General features: G+C 42.9%; 1 protein-coding gene across 1 annotated transcript in view; it reads right to left on the reverse strand.

The window, feature by feature from the left end:
• Positions 1-217: 217 nt before the first annotated feature.
• The window catches only part of UBE2F (ubiquitin conjugating enzyme E2 F (putative)), a 125,154-nt gene continuing 102,081 nt past the window's right edge, over positions 218-23,290 (reverse strand). Inside the window, exons 8-10 of the mRNA XM_036765811.1 lie at positions 22,033-22,065; positions 10,088-10,150; positions 218-784 (exon numbers count right to left, since the gene is read on the reverse strand). Of these exons, the coding sequence (XP_036621706.1) occupies positions 734-784; positions 10,088-10,150; positions 22,033-22,065 (147 nt within the window). The 3' untranslated portion in view covers positions 218-733. The remainder of the gene's footprint in view (positions 785-10,087; positions 10,151-22,032; positions 22,066-23,290) is intronic.

Here is a 23,290-nt window from a genome sequence, read left to right on the forward strand (position 1 = left end):
AGAATGTCCCTGCCATAACTAGACCTGGAGGGAAAGGATTCTCGATTCCTTTAAAGTTGGTTTTTTGGGTTCCCTTTTCAATGAGAAGATGGTAAGGTTTTCCTATTTCCTCACACTAAGCTTTTGTGCTGAACAGATCCCTTCTGCCTCTACTGTGCACCATGAAAATGCAAATCAGAATGAGAGAGGAAGAACAAAGGAATCAGAGCAGCAAATGTATAAATTACAAATTTGTTCCAAAATATACTTACATTAAATAGCATCAACATTCCATGAGGAGATATACACAATGATCCTTGGCCCTCCGGCATGCACCTTGCAGGAGTCCACAGGCAGGCCCTGAGCGCCCTCGAGGGACAGGAAGCAGGCCGAGAACCGATGCCCAGTGTGGCAAGCGCTAGCTCAGTACTGATCTCTTTAAATTTCTCAAGAATCATCAATAGGTTATACAGTACGGGTTCAGAAAAGTAAACATTTTAAAGCAAACAACTTTTTAAAACCAAATACACACAAGTTCCTGCTGTATTTATGTTGAGTTCTCCATGTAAAATGGACAGTTAGGAAGGTTCTCTTCTTCGGTACAACACGGTCACGGGACGTGTACAAGCCAGTGGGGCAGATGGGGAGTTGGAAGGGGTGGGGAAGGAGGGTGCCGACTATTTGTTTTTTCTTTCTTTTTTTAAAGTGATAGATACAACTTGGAGGTGCGAAACCACGGTCCTGCCATCCTTCATCATCTGGCATAACGCTTAATGTAATCTTCAACTTTATTCCGGAAGTCCTCCTGCGCAGGAAGGGAGAAGAGAGGGTTCAATGACACAGTAATGCTCTGACAATAATAACCCTAGCCAAATAAGACTCTTACTCCAAGCTCTCAGGTGGTGTAGCTAGGGAGACATTTGGAGCCACAGAGAAGGTGAAAACCATCATTCCTGCCACTGAATCCATCTGTGCAAGCTGTGGTGGGAGCTGTGAGCAGGGCCAAGGCCGTTGCTGTCCACCAAAAGCAAATGGCTGGATCATCAGGACAAAGTCACAGCCTCTGGGAACCAGTCACTTACCGTCTCTGTGCCTCTGTTCCTCTGGCTATCGAGTGGACATGGTTTTATTTATGTCCCTGTTCTGGGAAGAGTCTAGAGGGGTTTGGGATTCCTGTGAAAGGGAACTTGTCATGCTGACTGGGTGGGTGCTTCAGCGAGGGTGAGGTCAGGACAGGAGGCAGGGGGCTTGGGACTGGTGTCCCAGCAGCCTTCGAGGAATAAGTGACAAAGCCTGAAAGACCCAACATTACCTGCCCACCCTCCCAGGCAAAGGGGAACAGTCATGGGTGGTGTTGAACATTCCCCCTCTGAAGCCCCCTGAAGACCTAGGTGTTGGGGTCAGCTGTGAGGGACTGATTTTTGGCTGCAGATGTCTAGGAGGGAGGACAAAGGTGGCTTCCCTACTTGGTCAACTCCAATGTTGCCTCCAGAGTCCAACCGAGTTCTCTGTTCAGTTTTTAAAGCCATCCACACCCTGGCCCGTCAGTCTTTCTAGCCATGTGTCTTGCACTCTGCAGTGTAGACACACTGGCCTACCTGTGATTCCTTGCTCTGTCTTCTGCCTCTATCCTCTTTCATTGGTGACCCCAGGCCCAGAGTGCACTTTTTAAAATTCACTTATTTTGTTAAACAATTCCCAACTATATTTTTCATTTTTTTCTTTTTAATTTATGGAATAAAACAAGCATTTCCATACATAGTATAATAAAAAAAATGATTGCATATGAAACTGCAAATCTGTTATGTACAACTTGCTATCCCTTTTAAATATTTTTTCTCCCCCCACCCCCTCATTTCTGCCTCAGAGAGTAACTTTCTTCCCTCAAGGCCCAGCTGAAGTTTCACCTTCTACATGAAGCTTTTTCTGATCCCTCCCCACTGCTGGTGGCTTCCCCCTCAAACTCCTTCATGTTTACCCACTCTGTACAAATTCTCCTTTTATTCTATGTGGGCTTCCTGGTTGCCTCCCAGTTAGAACGTAAGCACTCGGTGAGGATTTCTTCAGTTATTAAGTTTGCGTCCCCAAACCCTGGTATACAGTAGGCACTTCATTAATCCTTACTGATTAAGTTCTGATAATCATTTCCCACACTAGTGAATACACTCCATCTTCACACTGTGCGGACCTTTACTAATCACATCAGAATTCCTCCAAGCATGCTTAAGGTCGCCCCAGCTGGTCACCTTCTATTTCCAGGGTGGGTTTCAGGAGTCTGGTTATAAATAGGACAGCCGCTCATGCTGTCATTTGAGGCAAGCCACTCCAATGAATTCCAGCACGAAAACATTTTAATGACAGCTCGTTTTAATAAAGCATGAGAGCCTCGAGAGAAAACAGAAAGCATACAGTACTTTTTTATGCTGTCGCTGACTGAACAAACATTCTAAAAAAAACTACTTCCTTTAGGAGAGAAAAAGATTTTTCTTTTGGCTGGTTTGTTTTTTTTCCTCTGGAGAAAAAACTGCCCCAAACAGCAGCGTACATACCAAAGAAAGAAAAGGAGTAGTGTAAGAGTCTCCAGTCTGGGGAACAAGGGAAGTCCCAGTTAGTCACCAGCAACCTGAGGATGGGCTGAAATTCATATGCAGATTTTGTTTACACAAGATGAAAAAGGTTAGGAGCAGAAAACCACCCTTCTTTTCAGGCTCCAGGGCAGGAAACAGCCTCCCACAGGCCAGAGGAATTCAAATGAAAGGCAGTCAAAGACTGTCTTTATAAAGAATTTTATTCCCAGTGGAATGCTGAAGGCTGCAAGCCATCAATACCTAGGGGGCACGGGCAGACAAATGGAGTTTTCACTTTTCCAGGTTCAGGGTCATTTTCATTAGCACTGCCTACTTAGTTATTCCTAAGAAAACCTTGGTTGGTGCTCTTTCTGATGTGCATTTTTTAAGAATGCCACACTGAGTGACATTGGGGAAGTTCATTAGGGTGGTGACTCTGGAGAAGAGGCAGGGAAATTGAGAAGCTTCGGGCTAGCAGGAAGGACACTGACCCAGGGAGTGCTCTGGATTTCAGCCGAGGCCAGAGAGAGGCGGGCAGTGATGGAGCAGGGGCAGTGATGGAGCAGAAGTGAAGGAACAGCCGCCTCAAGAGGCCCCTGATGACTCACTGCAAGAACAGGAAGGGTTTTTATGGGGAGATGCTTGCCGTGTTTGTTCTCGGAGGGCTGGACCAGGGCCAATGGGCCCAAAGAGGCTGACTTGAGTCAGTGGAAGGAACATGGAAGGACCAACTCTGAGCTCCTCAGAGCTAAGTCCTGTTCAGGAGTGGCAGGTTCCCTAGGAAAGGGTCTTCAAGCAGAGGCTAGACAGTACAGACAGGATTCTGGGCCAGGGAGCGGAGAGCTCTGAGACCTCAGTGCTCTTGTCCAACTCAGGGATTTGGAGACTTTTCTTAACCCAAGTTAGCTCAGCAATGACTGCCTAATTTGTCACTAAGTAATTATGTCAAAATTAATTTTTATAACGAGGAAGATAAATGTAATTTGCTGCGATTTCTAGATTTAAGAAAATCTAATTAAGAAAACATTACCAGCAACTAAATTAGGATGCACCATCTATTTCCCTTCCAAACTAAAACCTTATTTATTTCCATCCTGAATCACAGGAACACATCAAACTGTAATTACTGACCTGCAAAAACCATACTTTCCATGTTAATATCTTTGTGAATCATTCTTGATCTATGCATTAAGTCTCCATCCGTCACACAGAGATTGTCACTAAATGTCAGGCAGGATAGAAGATTACATGGAGTAAAACCTCATTAAATCCACACAGAATGCTCAGGGGAAAAGGTCAGTTCGAACTGCATTCCCTGCTATTTTTATAAATACATTTTTTGCTGCAATCTTTTGTTTTCACATAACCTAAACTTCCCTCTCTATCCTTTCTATTACGCTCTTCCAGGGAGCCATCATATAATTAAGAATTTTTTTAAGTTAAAAAAATCTATTTTTATTAAAAGAAAATAAGGTCCTTGGCCAGGGTGAATAATAAGTGCTTTAGATTATGCAGCATTTGGAATTAAGTCAGATTTGTAAAGAATTGCTCTATTAGAACAAATCTTTTTGTGCTTGGCAGCTTGCAGCAGGCACGGCGCATTCAAAAAGCATGGAATTAGCTAGCTGTGTATTGAGGGCAGTCAGTCATGTGCTTCCTGGGTTCCTCCCAGTGTCCCAGTCGTCTTCTCTCTATAAAGCCCTTTGTGGAAGCTCTCTCCATTTGGGAGCCTAAAGGGCGGCTGCTACTTTAGGGTCTAGAGGTAACGCCTACCATTATAGCTCATGAGCTCCCCCTGGTGTGCTTCCTACCAACAATCAGCCAGGAGACTAAATTAGCTTTTAGCAAAGGGATTTACTAAGAGGGGACAGGAGGCCAGCTGGTACAGAACACACTCTCCTGAAGTTGTGCCCAGTCTCCTTGATATACACACGGAGTCCCTGGGCAGAATGGGGTCAGACTTGGAATAAATGATGGTCATATGCACATAGCTAGGATACAAGGGAGCAAAGAACTTGTCCTTAGGGTGCTCCAGGGCCTGGAGGCCCTTTCTCTCTGCATGGTCCTCAGGCAGCTCCTCTTGGGTACAGTGACTCTGCAGGGGGTCACTTCCTTTCTGGCTTTATTCTTGGCTGAGTCCTTAATGCCTTCCTTCTTTGGGCGACTATCTCTATCTCTGCCCATCCTCAGGTACGCTCTAGCTGGATTGATCGCCTCCTGTGGCTCTACTGACGTTGGCAGGGGGTAGGAGGAAGAAGAGAGTATCCTCTCCCCCTTGCTGCTCTCTGGTAGAGATGAAGGGTCTGTCTGCTGGGCCTGGCCTCCTCCATGAATTGCTTCTATATATAAAGAGAGAAGCAGTATGTCTGATCCTTTCAGCCTGTCCTGAGAGGTTTCAGCTGCCTTCAACCAATGGCTAGGGCTTCATAATCCTCTCAAACCGACTAAGGAAGTGATCACCCATTGTTGTGGGGCTATAGGAGAATTCCTTTAGACTTTGTGAAGGCATGACCACATGCTGGGTCTTTTGGGACATTATCAACTAAGTGTGGGGAGAGAAAGGCTAGCTGGGTAGCTCAGTGGATACAGTGCCAGGCCTGAGGTTAGGAAGATTTCTGAGTTCAAATCCAGCCTCTGACATTAGCTGTGTGACCCTGGGCAAGTCACTTAACCCTTATTTGCATCAGTTTCTCATCTGTAAAATGCGGACACATTGGGGAGGGAAATGGTAAACACTCCAGTATCTGCCAAGAAAATCCTGAATTGGGTGACGAAGAGTCAGACACAACTGAATGACAGCAGCAACAGCAGGGACAGAAGCTCTCTCCCTTACACTGTCTGACATTCCGGGCTTTCTGACGATGTCAGCTGAGGCTGTCAACTAATTCTGCGTAGGTAATAATAACGATAAAGACAAATATAACAGTGTGTAGATACAGCTTTACGTTTGCCAAATACTCTCTTCACAATAACCCCATGAGGCAGGCGCTACATGCATCACTAATCCTCTTTTCAGAGGCTCGGGGAGGTTGGGTCAAACCCCTGGTGCCTCTCAGGACAAGGGTCTAAAGCGAGGATGTTGGCCAGCTTAGTTTTATAAGGCCATGTCGTGTAGCTGCTGCTACCTGATATAAGTAAATACACGCAGGCCTTGTGCTTTCGTAACTCCTTTGACTCAGTTTGAGAGAGCCCCCAGAGGCCCTGAGAGGTGTCACCTCATTTCCTGCCAGTGTAGGGTGGGTGAGGAGAGGAGGGGGAGGAGAGCAGGGGCTTGCGATTGTTACTGCTGCCCCACACAAGGGAGTGAAGAAAACAAGACTCGGCACACCGCCTTGGAAGCTGCCACTGTTTCTGTCTGCCAGTAACTTTTCTCTTTCACTCATCTTATTTCTATGCCTGAACATGGTGTGGATGCAACCTAGGGCTCTCAAAGGTTATATAAGGAGTCTAGCAGCTCTAGGAGACCCTCAGAAGCTGGAAAGGGGCCAAGGGCTATTGTCAGGGGACTAGCTGAGCTCATTCATAGGCACAATATTAGTTCATTTTTTTTTTTTTGCCATGGCAACCCCTGAAGACCATCTGCTAAGTCAGAGAGAGGCTGGGAACATCATCGATACAAAATGTATCCCCACTCATGAAGCCACTGATCCTCATAGTATTAAAGGGATGAATTTAATATGTAAAATGTAAATCAAACAATTCGATTAATCAGCACGCATTCAAGTATCTACTATGGGCCAAGTACTGCTTTTACACAAATGTGCTCCAACATGCACATGTATGATCTCATTAAAGCTCCATCACAACCCTTTTCACAGATGAGGACGCTGAGGCTCTGGAGAAGTTAAATGATCCGCCATGATCACATACCTAGGAAAGTCTCTTACTATATTTAATGCTGTTTTCGGCTGGTCTTTTGAAAATGGTCTGTGCCAGTAAATCAGGAATGAATGAAAAAAGTATTTAGGAAGTACTGACCATGTGCAAAGCACTGGAGCTGCACTCTGGGGATTCAGCCAGAAAAGTGAGACGCTTCCTGCTCTCAGGACACTCCCATTCTCACACAAAGGGGCCACACACCTTTTGGGCAGATGGCAAGGCCTGGGAGTCTGGATGGCAAGTGATAGGCTTGGCCAGAGCCAACAAGGGAGGTGAGGCTGATGTACAAATGCATATTCTTCAGTCATTCTGACTGAATCGATGAAAAGGCACTTGAGGGTTTCACTATGTGCCAGACCCTGTTCTAGGCCCTTGGAAGGCATTCCCTGCCCTAAAAGAACTTTATACTAATAGCAATGACAACTCGAGGGAGTAGTGGAGAGATGTTTTTGGCCTGGGGAGTCATAGGGATGGATGGTGAACAGAATAACAGGGCAGTTGATTGTATTGGGTATCAAGATGGGCTCTTAGCACTTATTCAACCAAGTGCTCTTGAAGAGTCTGGGACTTTGTTTCCTTTGATTAATTCAGTATCTTTGATTGAGTCTTATTAGGTGCTAAGCCCCAGGCCCAAACCCCTATCTATTAGGTGCTAAGCCTATGTAGGTGTGAATTGTACTAAGGTGGGACTCCAGGTGGGGCTAATGAAGGGAGGTGCTAAGACTAGGGCCAATAGTAAGAGCTTAAGTTCTGGTGACTCAGATGACATTTGATGACGGCTAAAGAGTGCATAAAAAGGGAAGACAGAACTATTTGCTTAGGGCTGGAACCCTTGGTGGTGCACTGATAAGGAGACTCTGATAAGGAGACTCCGGCAGCTGTTGTTAAGAGCCCTCCAGTTTGTAAACCTGGGTGTTGGGACTTTGTTAAACTCTGGGATTTGAATCAGACAAGGTCTGTCTGTCAATGTTTGTAATTTGTTTGTACTTGCTTTGAAGCTCAGGGTGCTGGCTTTTCCCCCTGAACTGAGTGAATGATATTTGTATGCTGGATTAAAGTAAGATTGTTAACCCCTTAATGTTGCTTTCCTTAGTAAAGCAGATCAAAAGAACCTGGGCTTGCAGCATTCTGTGAGCTGGTTGTTGTTGTTTTTACACCCCCACAGCCATGACAATATACATGTGATTGCAGTCTTCAGAACAGGAGGCAAGGAGACACACGCAAGCAGCAGCCAATGGCAGCAGAGCAAGCAGGTCAGAAACTACCACGCGTCCAGCAGAGATGTGTGGAGCGTGACAGGGAATGGAGACAAGAGACGGCTGACTTAGTCACTTAGGGCAAAAAGAAGGAGGCAACAAGCTTGCCTTCAAGGCTTTAAGCTTGAGTGACTGGTAAGATGGCAGGGCTATCAACAGAAAATGGATGAGCAAAGTGGGTCTTTGCAGGGGGAAGATAATGTTTTATTAGAGAGGGAATGAAAAGATTCCTGCATTTATTTCATTCTCCTTTTGTCCTTTAAGTCACTCCATCCTAACAGCTTCTCTGATATTTCTTAAGTGATAGAAACTCTTAAAAAGCATTTAAGTCACACATGAAAGATAATTTCAAGCTTCAGTTTCTAGCCTCTGTCAATCACTCTGCAGGTTTGAACGAGACACTGTAAAAGCTGGGACAAGGCCTGCATTCAAGGGAACATCCACCTTCATTTCCCCATCCCCCACAGCACCTTCTGATTAGAGGGCTATTTATAACCGTAACTTATTTTTTCTGCACAGATTTCTGCAATGGGAAGAACACCTTAGCAAAGAAGATCTGAAAATTAAAAACAAGTCTTGATCGCTGAGAATTTCTGTTCCATCGTGACTACGGACTTTCTGTCTTCTGAGACTAAGGATTTTGTGGTAATCTGGAGTCATTCAAACAGAACTTTCATTTTCTAAGCTATTACCTTTGGTCAATCAATCACCTTGCTCGTGAAATAAAGTCCCGGCTCTAACCCTAACTCTAACCCTAACTCCATCCCCCAGAGGGCTGAGGGCTAGTTCTACATAGCTAACATTATTCTGGGGGCCAAAGAGCCCACATTGAGGTAAAGGGCTGTCTGACCACACCAAGTTAAAACAGTTCTGAGGTTCTCCTTGTACCCCTCAGATTGGCAAGATGACAAGAGAGCAAAATAACCATTGTTGGGAGGATGGGCTCTAAGTGTGCTGGCTAGCCATCAAACCTACCATTCTGGAAAACAATCAGGAACTAGACTGTGTGGAAGCCAGAAAATCACTAAACTACATCTCCTCTGACTCGGTGACATCTATATTAAGTAGCTACTCCAAGAAGGTCAAAGGCAGAAAGGATTCTTAAGTATAGGAATATTTCTAGCTGTACTTGTTGTTTCAAAGAATCGGAAACAAATTCAGTGCATTTGCATGTTGTTGGACTGTGAGTTCTTTGGGAGCATGGACTGTCTTTCTGCCTCTCTCTGCATCCCCAGTGCTTAGGCCAGTGTGTGGCACATAGTAGGTGTTTAATAAATGCTCTTCGATTTGACCCGAGTGGCTAAACAAATTGTGATACTTAAATTTAGAGTAATTTTACTGTACTGTAAGAAATGAGTCACATAACAGATTCAGAAAAATACAGAGTCTTGTATGAACCGATGCAAATACAGAAACTGGAAAACAAGTTATTCAGTGACCAAAACTATAATGGGATGGGGGAGGGGAGGAGGACGCTGACTTTGACTTGAGTAGTGACCAATCCTGAATTCAAAAGGCTGAGAATGAAACCCACCTCCTATCCCTGTGACCAGATGTACAGAACCACACCTATTCCCGTACACAACCAAAGTGTGGCTTTATTCTGCCTAACTATAGCTGTATCTGTTACAGGACAGGGCTTCTACTCACTAGAGAATGGTGGAGTGGGTAGTAATAGACATGGAAAAAAGTTATGACATTTTATTAATTGAATTTAAATTGATTGCAAATTGTTACTGACCAAGTTTGGGCGTCGGATTGATGTTCAGTACCACGTGTTCAATGCTGTCATGCAGCAAGAGTAAAGAAATGTAAAGGTGTAAAAAGGAAACAACCAGAGGAAGGTCCTCAGGGTTTCAAAGACCCAGGATTTCATCAGGACGGCTGCTTCCTCTAAGGGGGCAGTGTTTTAGGAAACTGCCTTGAGTTGTGGTGGTCAAAGCAATTCCCTACAAGGGAGTCACCTTTATGGGGAGGAGCCTCTCAGACCTGAGCACAACAAATGAGTGCTCTGGAGAACGCAGGGACCCTGGTGATGGGGCTTTGCAAGGTCCTGACTTGGCTACCCCTGAAAAGTCGACTGGACAGGCAGAGGACTACTGACGACAGGCTCCATACACAGCCGTAATTGATTCTCATGAGACATTAGTACTACGGAGGAGCTGTGCTGTCACTGTGAGCATTTAGGGTTAACAGGCAAGTTCCTTTCTCTTCTCTGGGCCTCAGTTTCCACATCCGTAAAATAAGGGGGCAGATAGGCTAGATGATCTCTAATGCCACGGTCACTTAGCTTAATATTCTGTACTCAGTAGAAGACCTAACATTCCAGAAACAAAAAGAGATTTGCTCGCTGACAGTCTATGCAGTGGAAAAAAATCAGGTTTGTTTGCCAAAGCACCGACTCACCTTGTCCCGCAGGTGGTGCTCTGCAGCTTCAATATTCAAAGGATCATCAAAATTCAAAAGGTCCTTAAAAGCAAGAGAAATGGTGAGTCTGTAAATGTCGCTTTCCTGTAAGGGACAGATGAGGGGGCAGTTACTGCGGAGCGAAGCCCTGCAGGGAATGAGCTGCCTGAGAAGGCCCCAAGGCAGCCAGTACCGGAGTTCTCCAGTTATGATTCCGAGGGAGAAAGGGAAGAAAAGGCCCCAGAGAACCAGAACATCATCACACATGCCATGCTAGCCTAGAACTCACTGTTCAATATGAAAATGGGTGTCACAAAGATCATGTGAACCTCTCAGATGGCTGGGCTAGGGTGTAATAGAAAAGCAATGTCCTGATGTCAAAAGACCTCGGTTCAAATTCTGAATCAAAAGCTCACAGGGCTGTTCATGAGGAAAGCAATCATTCTGTAAGCCTTATGGGACTTCTAATGCTGGCATGCCCTATTCTGGGGCCACATTTGGTATTGGGGTAAGTAGAGATAAATTGCTCTCCAAATAAGCATCTCTATTGCTATGTGGCTAAGAGAGGGCAAAAAAAAATTTCTTCATTATAAAACTTGTTTAATAAAGCCTTGTTTTGACTCAATTTCTTTACTTCTCTTTTTTCACCTACTCACTTAGTGTCCTGTATTTTTCATGTTTATGAAAACATAACTTAACAACAGTACTAGAAACTTGTTGTAACACCAAAACAAAACAAAAAACCCAAAGCCCAAAGTTTGCTTAGGGAGCTTCGGGGCATCCAGGGTGGACGTAGGTGGGCCACGCAAAATAAACCATGCAGGGGGTTTAGTTAGATTTGTTCTCATCTTTTAAATTCTTCAAGAACAAAGAAATATCAAACAGAACATGTTCTCCCCAACACATGGAAGAAGTCCCTCTATTCATTACAATGTATTCTTGGGAGAACAGATGATAAATGACTTCCCCATAAAATGAGATGAGCCACCTTCTCCCAAAGGCATATATGGACTCAAGGGCTGTGTTCCTAACCAAAGATTAGCCACGAAATCACTTTGCAAAGACAACCACTCTAAACCTCCATAGTCATCTCTAAGAAAGAAGTTATAAAAACCCAGGCAGAAAAGTACTGCCCCAGAGGTGAGAGCCACTGTTTTCTACCCAAGCCTTTGCTGGACCCTCACGATCACCCTGTGACTTGCCTGTCACAGTCACCAAAGCCAGGAAGTGGCAGGAGGGGGATTTTAATGTGGGTCTTCCCGCCTCTCAGCCAAAGCTTTCCTCACTACTGTGGTTACTTATAGATACCCTGATTCCACAGGAGGACTCAGGGGCTGTGTGCATACACTTCTTTAAAAACGCATAAACCAAATCAAATAATAAAAATAAAAAAACAACCTTAATAGTTGGTATTTATACAGCATTTGAACACTGGCAAAGGGCTTTACATATGTTATATAATTTGGTCCTGACAATAACCCCATGAATTAAACTACTTAGAAACATACTGCTTAGAAGATTTCATTAACAATGATTTTGGAACTGCAGAACCCACAAAATAGCAGGGGGAAGCAGGGATCCAGCCCAGGACAGCCTGGATGGTTGCTGGATGAGGTCTATCGTGCACAGAGTGGAGGGGAGCAGAGCTCGGTGTGGGAGGCAGCAGGACCAACCAGACCAGGAGCCAGGCAGAACAGGCCCTAGCACCCTGAATCAGTGAGCTGTGGCAGTTACCAGACTTCTCAACCCACAAACACCAAAGACAACAGAGAAGGTTAGTGGGAAAAGCTGTGGGGGACAGAGTTTGAGGTTCGGCCACTGCTCCAGGGGCAGTGGGGGAGGTGCAGCTACAGAACTACAGCTGCAGTTACTTCCGGCCCCAGGCCCACGTAGTGGGAGGAATTAAGTGGCGGATCAGAGCAGGAGTGAAGAGCCTGCTGAAGATTTGTGTCAGGTACGGGTTGGTGGTTCTTGAGGAAGGAGGAATGCTGGGGTGGCAGAGCTGGCTATATAGAAATAGCTCTGAAATCAATGGTGCAGCCCCTCAAGCTTGGAACAAAGTACTCTTTGCTCTACAAGCAGTCATGCCCCGATGTAAAACTCAAGGGTCAAGTAAGTTGGCTGGCAACATGGCCAGGCAGAAAAAACACACCCAGATTCAGTCTCAGACTTCGGAATCTTTCTTTGGTGACAAAGAAGAACAAAACATACAGACAGAAGAAGTCAACAAAGTACAAGAGACTACAACAAAAGCCTCCAAGAAAAACATGAACTGGTCCCAGGCCATGGAAGAGCTCAAAAAGGATTTGGAAAAGCAAGTTAGAGAAGTAGAGGAAAAATTGGGACGAGAAATGAGAAGGATGCGAGAAAACCATGAAAAACAAGTCAATGACTTGCTAAAGGAGACCCAAAAAAATACTGAAAAATACACTGAAGAAAACAACACCTTAAAAAATAGACTAACTCAAATGGCAAAAGAGCTCCAAAAAACCAATGAGGAGAAGAATGCCTTGAAAGGCAGAATTAGCCAAATGGAAAAGGAGGTCCAAAAGACCACTGAAGAAAATACTACCTTAAAAATTAGATTGGAGCAAGTGGAAGCTAGTGACTTTATGAGAAATCAAGATATTATAAAACAGAACCAAAGGAATGAAAAAATGGAAGACAATGTCAAATATCTCACTGGAAAAACCACTGACCTAGAAAATAGATCCAGGAGAGATAATTTAAAAATTATTGGACTACCTGAAAGCCATGATCAAAAAAAGAGCCTAGATAGCATCTTTCAAGAAATTATCAAGGAGAATTGCCCTGATATTCTAGAACCAGAGGGTAAAATAGAAATTGAAAGAATCCACAGACTGCCTCCTCAAATAGATCCCAAAAAGAAAACTCCTAGGAGCATTGTTGCCAAATTCCAGAGCTCCTAGATCAAGGAGAAAATACTGCAAGCAGCCAGAAAGAAACAATTTGAATATTGTGGAAAAACAATCAGGATAACACAGGATCTGGCAGCTTCCACATTAAGGGACTGAAGGGCTTGGAATACGATATTCCTGAGGTCAATGGAGCTAGGATTAAAACCAAGAATCACCTACTCAGCAAAACTGAGCATCATGCTCCAAGGCAAAATATGGACTTTCAATAAAATAGAGGACTTTCGAGGTTTCTCAGTGAAAAGACCAGAGCTGAATAGAAAATCTGACTTTCAAACACAAGAATCAAGAGAAGCATGAAAAAGTGAACAAGAAAGAGAAATCACAAGGGACTTACTAAAGTTGAACTGTTTTGTTTACATTCCTACATAGAAAGATGATGTGTATGATTCATGTGACCTCAATATCATAGTAGCTGAAAGGAATATGCATATATTTATATGTGTATACATATATATACATATGTGTGTGTCTATGTACGTATATATGTAGGTACATATATATATATATATATATATATATGTATGTACACACACAAAGGGCACAGGGTGAGTTGAATATGAAGGAATGATATCTAAAAAAATAAAATCAATTTAAGGGATAAGAGAGGAATATATTGAGAGAGGGAGATAGGGAGAGATAGAATGGGGTAAATTATCTCACATAAAAGTGGCAAGAAAAATTGGTTCTGTAGGAAGGGAAGAGGGGGAAGGTGAGGGGGAATGAGTAAGTCTTGCTCTCATCGGATTTGACCTGAGGAGGGAATACCATACACACTCAGCTGGGTATCTTACCCCACAGGAAAGAAGGAGGAAGAAGATGAAAAAGGGGGGATGATAGAAGGGAGGGCAGATGGGGGTGGAGGTAATCAAAAACAAACACTTTCTAAAAGGGACAAGGTCAAGGGAGAAAATTCAATAAAGGGGGATAGGTTAGGAAGGAGCAAAACATAGTTAATCTTTCACAACATGAGTATTGTGGTCTATGTTAAATTGCTTGCCTTCTTAGGGAGGGTGGGTGGGGAGGGAAGAGGGGAGAGAATTTGGAACTCAAAGTTTTAAAAACAGACCTTCAAAAACAAGAACAAAAAAAAAGTTTTTGCATGCAACTAGGAAATAAGATACACAGGCAATGGGGCATAGAAATTTATCTTGCCCTACAAGAGAAGAAGGGAAAGGGGGATGGGAGGGGAGTGGGGTGACAGATGGGAGGGCTGACTAGGGAACGGGGCAACCAGAATATACACCATCTTGGAGTGGGGGGGGGAGGGTAGAAATGGGGAAAAAATTTGTAATTCAAACTTTTGTGAAAATCAATGCTGAAAACTAAATATATTAAATACATTAAAAAAAAGAACAATGATTTTGGCTTCTCAGAATTTAGAAAAGCCTTTGGAAGATCCAGGTCATTTACAATGATGTGTCAATTACTTAGGATGAAGAAAATAATTCCACTGATTGACATATAATAAACCTTACAACTTCACAGTGTTCTACATCTTAATACCTTTTTATTAGGATATGCCTTCTTTTGCTATAATCACTTTGCTTTGCATAATATGGCACTAGGTTCGCAAGAGTTTGACACATATTCCTTAATTCTTTGTCATGAAACTATATTCCTAACACATTGAATATTAAACATACTTTTGCTGAACAGTCTATTTCCTAAGTCTAGCCTTGATTGTAACTCAACAGTTGTTTTTTTTGTGGGGTGAGTGGGATACCGTATCCTCAACCCCTGTCTCCTTACCACCTTCTCACCCCATGTGAAATAAAATATAAACAAAACCCTTATAACAAAGATGTACTGTCAAACAAAGTCAACTCCCAAAGTGGCCTCCTCTAACAAAGTACACCTCCTTGTGCCCCTTGAGTCCATGAGCTCTGTCAGGTAAAGGAGCATCAGAGATCAGAGTGACTGTGCATTTCAAAGTTATTTTTCTTTACAATATTGTTATCATATAAATTGTTCTCCTAGTCCTGCTCCCTTCACCCTGCCTCAGGCCAGTCTTCTTAGTTTTCCCAGAAACTGACCTTTTTATAATTCATGATGCAATTATCAATCCTAATTGTGAGTGTGAATGAGATAAGCTCCCTCACAAAATGGAAAGAGGTGGCAGAATGGATGAGAAATCAGAATCAATGTTTACTATAAACACACTTGAAACACCCAAGGTTCACATAAGGGGCTGGGGCAAAATCTTTCACACTGCAGCTAAAGTGACAAGGGAAGGAATAAAGTCACAACCTCAAACCAGGCAATAGCAAAAGTGGACTAAATTAAAAGAGATAAACAGGGGGACTGCATCTTGCTGACAAAGCGCCACAAACAGTGAATTAAGATCAATATTGAAAATAGGTGCTTTGAAAGACAACGCATCTAAATATTTAAGTTAAATGCACTACAGGGAGAAATAGCAAAATCTAATGGCGGAGTACCTCAATGTATCCCTTTAAGCCCTAGATGAAAAAGGTGAACAAGAAGTTAAGCATCTGAATATATTTTTAGAAAAGTTAGATAAACTTCCAGTGATTACTGAATGGGAATAGAAAAGAATATACATATTTTCAGCTGCGAATGACATTTTTGCAAAAACTGACCATGTATTGGAACATTAAAAATTTCACAAATTTAGAAAAGCAGAAATATTGCATTCACCTTTTATGGACCACAATGCAATAAAAGTTATATTCAATAAATGTTTGCTGAAGAAACAATGAAAAGTTCATTGGAGACTAAGTAATTTAATCCTAAAGAATCGTTGGGTCCAAAACAAATCAAAGAACCAACAATTTCATTAAAGGGAATGACGACAATAAAAAAAAATCCAAAATTTTGGGATACAGCCAAAACAGTTTTTAGGGGAAAATTTAACACTTTCATCAATAAAAGAGAAAAAGAATGGCTCAACAAATTGGATATGCAACTAAAAAAATGAGAAAACCAACAAATTGGAAACAAAACCAAAAAATATACAAAACTCAATAAAATAATTATTAGCTAATCTGATAAAAAGAAAGAAAAACCAAACTACTAGCATCAAAAATGAAAAGGGTTAATTCACAACAAATGAAAAAATAAAGGAATTAGAAACTATTTTGCCCAATTATGTGCCTAAAAAACTGACAATCTATATAAAATAGACAAATATTTACAAAAACATAAAGTGCCCAGCTCAATAGAACAAAAAATTGAAGAGTTAATCCCAATTAGAAAAAGAAACTGAATAAGCCATAAATGAGCTCCCGGGGGAAAGGGAGAGAAGGGGGACAGCCTTGGGATCAGATAGACTTCTAGACAAAAATCTATCAACTATTAAAAGTACAATTAGTGGGCAGAGCCAAGATGGCAGCTGGAAAGCAGGGACTAGCGTGAGCTCCCCGCCAAGTCCCTCCAAAAACCTATAAAAAATGGCTCTGAACCAATTCTAGAACTGCAGAACCCAGAAAAAAGCAGAGGGAAGCAGGGCTCCAGCCCAGGACAGCCTGTTTGGTCTCTGGGTGAGGTCTATCCCACACAGAGCTAGGAGCTGGGAGCGGAGCAGAGCAGAACCCAGTGTGAGTGGCTCGGACCAACCAGACCAGGAGCCGGGCGGAGCGGGCCCTAGTGCCCTGAATCAGTGAGCTGTGGGAGAAGGTTAGTGGGAAAAGCTGCGGGAGTGGAAGGAGTTCGAGGTTCAGCCACCGCCCCAGGGCAGTGGAGGTGGGGCAGCTACAGCTGCTGTTGCTTCCGGCCCCAGGCCCACCTGGTAGGAGGAATTAAGTGGTGGATCAGAGCAGGAGTGCACAGCCTGCTGAAGATCTAAGCCCAGTCCAGGTTAGGGGTTCTTGGGGAAGGAGGAGTGCTGGTGTGGCAGACCTGGCGCACCCCCCCAAACGTGGAACATAGAACTCTTTAGTCTACAAGCAGTCATACCCCGCTGAAAAACTCAAGGGTCAAGTTAGTTGGTTGGGAATATGGCCAGGCAGCGAAAGCACACCCAGATACAGTCTCAGACTTTGGATTCTTTCTTTGGTGACAAAGAAGAACAAAACATACAGACAGAAGAAGTCAACAAAGTACAAGAGCCTACGCCAAAAGCCTCCAAGAAAAACATGAATTGGTCCCAGGCCATGGAAGAGCTCAAAAAGGATTTGGAAAAGCAAGTTAGAGAAGTAGAGGAAAAACTGGGAAGAGAAATGAGAAGGATGTGAGAAAACCATGAAAAACAAGTCAATGACTTGCTAAAGGAGACTCAAAAAAATACACTGAAGAAAACAACACCTTAAAAATAGACTAACTCAAATGGCAAAAGAGCTCAAAAAAGCCGATGAGGAGAAGAATGCCTTGAAAGGCAGAATTAGCCAAATGGAAAAGGAGGTCCAACGGACCACTGAAGAAAATACTACCTTAAAAAATAGATTGGAGCAAGTGGAAGCTAGTGACTTTACAAGAAATCAAGATATTATAAAACAGAACCAAAGGAATGAAAAAATGGAAGACAATGTCAAATATCTCACTGGAAAAACCACTGACCTGGAAGATAGATCCAGGAGAGATAATTTAAAAATTATTGGACTACCTGAAAGCCATGATCAAAAAAAGAGCCTAGATATCATCTTTCAAGAAATTATCAAGGAGAACTGCCCTGATATTCTAGAGCCACAGGGCAAAATAGAAATTGAAAGAATCCACCGATCGCCTCCTCAAATAGATCCCAAAAAGAAATCTCCTAGGAATATTGTCGCCAAATTCCAGAACCCCCAGATCAAAGAGAAAATACTACAAGCAGCCAGAAAGAAACAATTTGAGTATTGTGGAAACACAATCAGAATAACCCAAGATCTGGCAGCTTCTACATTAAGAGATCGAAGGGCTTGGAATACGATATTCCGGAGGTCAACGGAGCTAGGATTAAAACCAAGAATCACCTACCCAGCAAAACTGAGTATCATGCTCCAAGGCAAAATATGGACTTTCAATAAAATAGAGGACTTTCAAGCTTTCTCAGTGAAAAGACCAGAGCTAAATAGAAAATTTGACTTTCAAACACAAGAATCAAGAGAAGCATGAAAAGGTAATCAAGAAAAGGAACAAGAAAAAGAAATTGCAAGGGACTTACTAAAGTTGAACTGTTTTGTTTGCATTCCTACATGGAAAGATGACGTGTGTGATTCATGAGACCTCAGTATTAGGGTAGCTGAAGGGAATATGCATATATATGTATATGTTTATGTATATATATATATAAGTGAATGTGCATGTATGTACATATGTATGTGTGTGTGTATGTGTGTATATATATATATATATATATATATATGTGTGTGTGTGTGTGTGTGTGTATGTATGGAGAGAGAGAGAGAGAGAGAGAGAGAGAGAGCGGACACAGGGTGAGTTGAAGATGAAGGGAAGATATCTAAAAGAAATAAAATCCAATTAAGGGATGAGAGAGGAATATATTGAGAGAGGGAGAAAGGGAGAGATAGAATGGGGTGGATTATCTTGCATAAAGGTGGCAAGAGGAAGCAGTTCTGTGGGAGGAGGGGAGAGGGCAGGTGAGGGGGGAATGAGTGAATTTTGCTCTCATCAAATTTGGCCTGAGGAGGGAATACCATACATACTCAATTGGGTATCTTAGCCCACAGGAAAGAAGAGGGAAGAAGATAAAAAAAGGGGGGATGATGGAGGGGAGGGCAGATGGGGGTGGAGGTAATCAAAAACAAACACTTTCAAAAGGGGACAGGGTCAAGGGAGAAAATTCAATAAAGGGGGATAGATTAGGAAGGAGCAAAATATAGTTAGTCTTTCACAAACATGAGTATTGTGGAAGGGTTATACATAATGATACACATGTGGCCTATGTTGAATTGCTTGACTTCTTAGGGAGGGTGGGTGGGAAGGAAAGAGGAGAGAGAATTTGGAACTCAAAGTTTTAAAAACAGATGTTCAAAAACAAAAAAAAAAAGTTTTTGCATGCAACTAGAAAATAAGATACACAGGCAATGGGGCGTAGAAATTTATCTTGCCCTACAAGAAAGGAAGGGAAAAGGGGATCAGGGCAATCAGAATATATGCCATCTTGGAGTGGGGGGGAGGGTAGAAATGGGGAGAAAATTTGTAATTCAAGCTCTTGTGAAAATCAATGCTGAAAACTAAATATGTTAAATAAATAAATTAAAGACTTAAAAAATAAAAAAAAGATAAATGGGAAAATAAATAAATAAATGGGCATCTTTACCATAGGGGGAAAAATACAATTAACTGTAGTATTATATAAAATATGTGGGAAAAATAGGAAAAGGAGTCCTACCAAATTGTATGTTATAAAGATGGTCTTGATACGTAAATCATATATCATAATTTGTTCAGCTATTCCCCAAATGAAGGGGGGAAGTTTACAGTTTTTTGATATGACCAGAAGTACTGCTATCAATATTTTGATATGGCTTCTTTTCTTCTTTCTGTCATCCCTTTGGAGCAAAAGCCTCACTTGGAGAATGGAGATAACAAACTGTATGATAGAGTGCTATGTAAATATAAGCTACTAGATTTTACCAGGTTTTCAAGGGGGTTTAAATCAGGTAAGTTTTCGGGCCACTGAAAAATGTTTATTTCCATCTCTTGGATGAATTTCTCAACTCTTCATGACACTTGGCATGGTGCAAAGTCATTCAGTTGCATTCCACCCCAATTTGGGAATTTCTGTAATTTCAGAACAAGTCTGTTTTTCAGTATATCAATATTTGTATGAAAGTTCTTTATTCCCTCAAATGGAGGACAAAGCATCTAGGCTCACTAGAAATAAATAATCTCCAAAATGTTTTTGGGTGGTTGTTTTGCAGTCTGATGAAGATGGTTTGACTTGGGTTGCTTCTGATAATGGCTTTCGGGCAGCCTTTTTCACTCTTCAGTACTCTAGTCTCTGTATGGTCATGGTCCATGACAAGCATTTTTTCTTCATGGTAGTTGGTTTTTTATTGGTCTTTCTGGTGTTCTTCCAAACCCAAGAAGCCTGTGCCAATCTGCTGAAGCATCAGTAACAAGCCCTCCAGCTGCTGTGTCCCTTGAGAGTTTTTGCTTCTTTTCTGAGGGTTAATGGGGTTGTTCTGCAGCTATTGTCTGTCAGCTCTAGAGTGTTTTTTGCTCTTGACCACCCTTTACTTCTTGTAGGGCTGATTCTGTTTCACTGCAGGTTTGAAGGGTCTTTGACATACTTGGCTTTTTTCACAGCAAGAGCAGCAGTGATATCTCTCACACAGAGAACCTGTTCTTCCTATTTCCTCAGAGTAACATCCATTTTTAAAAACCACAACAAAAGGAAGACACTAAAAATGAGTGTATGGCACAAAATCCAGCCTACACCAACTCCATTTGGTCAAGGTCCAAAGTTCTGAATCGCATCATGTAGGCAGATGCACAAATGCATGAACGGAAAATGAAGCCACATCAAACTAATGGACTGTCTGAGGAATCGGCACAATTAAGTCACCTAAGGAAGCGTCAGCAGCACAGTTCTCCCTCCATACCTTTGCCACACTGAGCAGACACAGAATCGCTCCCTTCAGCACCAGTGCCTTTTTCGCTACAGCTTTTTTCCAACTATTCCGCATTATCTTGTATATTCTAACATAAGTGCATGTTGTCTTCCCTGCTAGAATATGGGCCCCTGGAGGGCAGAGGTTGTTTTTGTCCTTCTTGGTACGGCAGGGTTTAGCCCAGTCCTTGGCACACTGAACCTGAACATCGGTCTCTGCTTTGGCCGCCTGGGCTCTGACCAGGGAGCCCAGAATCAGGCCTGCCTCACTTCCTCAATCCTCCAATCCATGCTGTCTCTACTGCCCTGCCCTCTCCTCTCTGCCTCCCCTTTCTGGGCACCTCCCCTCCTTAGAATACAGACTGGGAAGGGGCACTGTTGTTTGCTAGTATTTGCATCCCCAGGGCTCAGCACAGCATATGGCACTCAGGAAGCACTTAATAATGCCTTTTGTCAGTCAATAAACATTTATTAAGCGCCTAGTGTGTGCCGAGCACTGTGCTAAACACTAGGGATACAAATAAAGGCAAAAGACAGTCCCTGTTCTCATCTATGTACAAACAAGCTACAGACAGGAGAAACAGGAAATACTGAGCAGAGAGAAGGCATCAGAATGAAGGGGGCAAGGAAAGGCTCCCTGCAGCCAGGGTTTTAGCTGAAGGAAGCCAGGGAAGCCCTGAGACAGAGATGAAGATTCACAACAAAAACGATGGCTCCTCTTTCTTAGCATTCTAAAAAATAAAGTCTGCATCATTATTTTTCTCTTCTCCCCTTCCTCCTTTCCAGATAATTGTTATTCAGGGTCAGATCACAGTGGCAGGCCACCAGGAGATAGTAGGACCAGTTAAGTTTCTGAGCCCTGGGGCAGCTTCAATTTACTGACACTAGAAAACCATAGGAAAGAATTAATTCCTCTGCCACTGAGAAGGCCATTTAAAAGGGAACTTTACAAATCATTCAGGACTGCTAAGAGAGAGTCCTCCTGGTTGGGTTCATTCTTTATGTTGCAGAAACTGCCTAATGCAGATAAAGGAAGGGCAGGATGAAGTCAGAAAACTTCAAATGACCACAGCAGAGACTTCCTTTGTAGTTCAGAAAACTGATGAATGTAGCCATTGTGGAAGCAGACAATTAAAGATATAAACCCAAGTCCCTATGTGACTACACTGAAGACACTGAAGACCCGGAATGTAAGGGCAGGCACTGGGGGACAGAAGACGTGTGTGGACCAAGTGGCCTGTAAGTGACTACAGACAAGGATCTGGACAGACTGGCTGACAGAGGGAGGAGAGGCTGTTCAGTGATGGTCGTGGCACACACAGTAGCTGTGTGACCTTGGGCAAGTCACTTAATATGTTTAGCCCTTGGAAGCTTTCTGTGCTGATGAAATCACAGGTACCTTGCAAACTGGAATTTATGTGACATAATACCTAAAATTAGTAGGCAGGAGAATCAACAAAAATTGACATTAAATGAATTATTATACTTACGGTAAATAAAGAGTTTAATCCCCACACAACATCCTGAAATAAAAAACAAATATACATTAGGCTCCCATGAAAGCTTGGCTACACCAGGTCATAATTAAATGCTACATGCTACATTAAAACAAAATGGTCTTCAATGTGTTTTCTTACTCCTAACATGCAAATTAAAACAAACCTCCCTTAGGACAAAAGAAGCTCTGGGCTGGTAGTGCTGAGAGTTGAAACAAAGAGTGAATGCTGAGATAGAACTGGAAAACCTAAAAGCCTGGCTGTGAGTCGGCTCTGAGGGCCATTCAGTCCTATATTTGGGGTCATGAGACAAACTGTGCCACCCCAGACTCTGGTCCTCCTCCAGGTAAATCCCAAATGCCCTCAGTAGCCATGGTAACTACCACTGCTCTATGCCTTTCTGGGGGCAGGGCCTACCTCAAGCTAATGATTCACAGAGGGAAAATTCTTACCTTTTTTTGAAAACTAAATTATTTTCTTTTGATCATTGAAAACCTGCTTCCTCTCTCCCCCCCCTTCCTTGATGTATCCTACATGTCCCTTCCTGGAAAAGTTTGAGGCAGCCAGGTACAGGGGGTGAGAGTCTTGGCCAGAGACAGAGGGCCTCCGTCCCAACACCTGTCCCTCTTCCTGTTGGGGTCCCAGGCTCTTCTCGTGTTGAGGGAGGGAGCTGGTCTGAGTGAGGTATCACGAGGGCCCCTACTTAAGGCATAGCCTCTCCCACCCTCCTGTCTTCCTCTGAGACTCCCCCCTGCCTGCCACTCCTTTCATAACTTGATTTCCCTTCTGGAGATGTTCTCCAGCGTCCGGACGGCAGCACCCATAATGCCCTGCAGTATTCCAGGTGTGGATAGGCTGGTGTTTATCAATTATTATTATATAGATTTCCTTATTTATACTTCTTGTAGATTATCAATAACAATATTCTCTTTAGCTCTCTGTGGAGAAGCCCCACATTCTGAGCTCTGAGCTTACAGTGGTGTCTGTAACAGGGCAGGGCAGACCGACTCCCTGTTTGGGTCCTTGGCAGTAACTGATTCGTAACAAAATGCTTCAGTTTTTTTTTTAAACAAACACAAATAATTTACTTTTAAACATAAAATTATACAAATGGAGTTTGTATAAATACAAGCCTGCGTGCATGTTAGAGTACAAACAATGAAGGCTGCCCCGTCACCGTAGAGATGACCCAGCTGTTACCTCTGGCCAAGGGCAGCCCCTCTGCCCGATGGCATCACATCCCCACCCTGGG

Source organism: Trichosurus vulpecula, chromosome 7, assembly GCF_011100635.1.
Source record: "Trichosurus vulpecula isolate mTriVul1 chromosome 7, mTriVul1.pri, whole genome shotgun sequence".
In the NCBI taxonomy this organism is placed as follows: Eukaryota; Metazoa; Chordata; class Mammalia; order Diprotodontia; family Phalangeridae; genus Trichosurus; species Trichosurus vulpecula.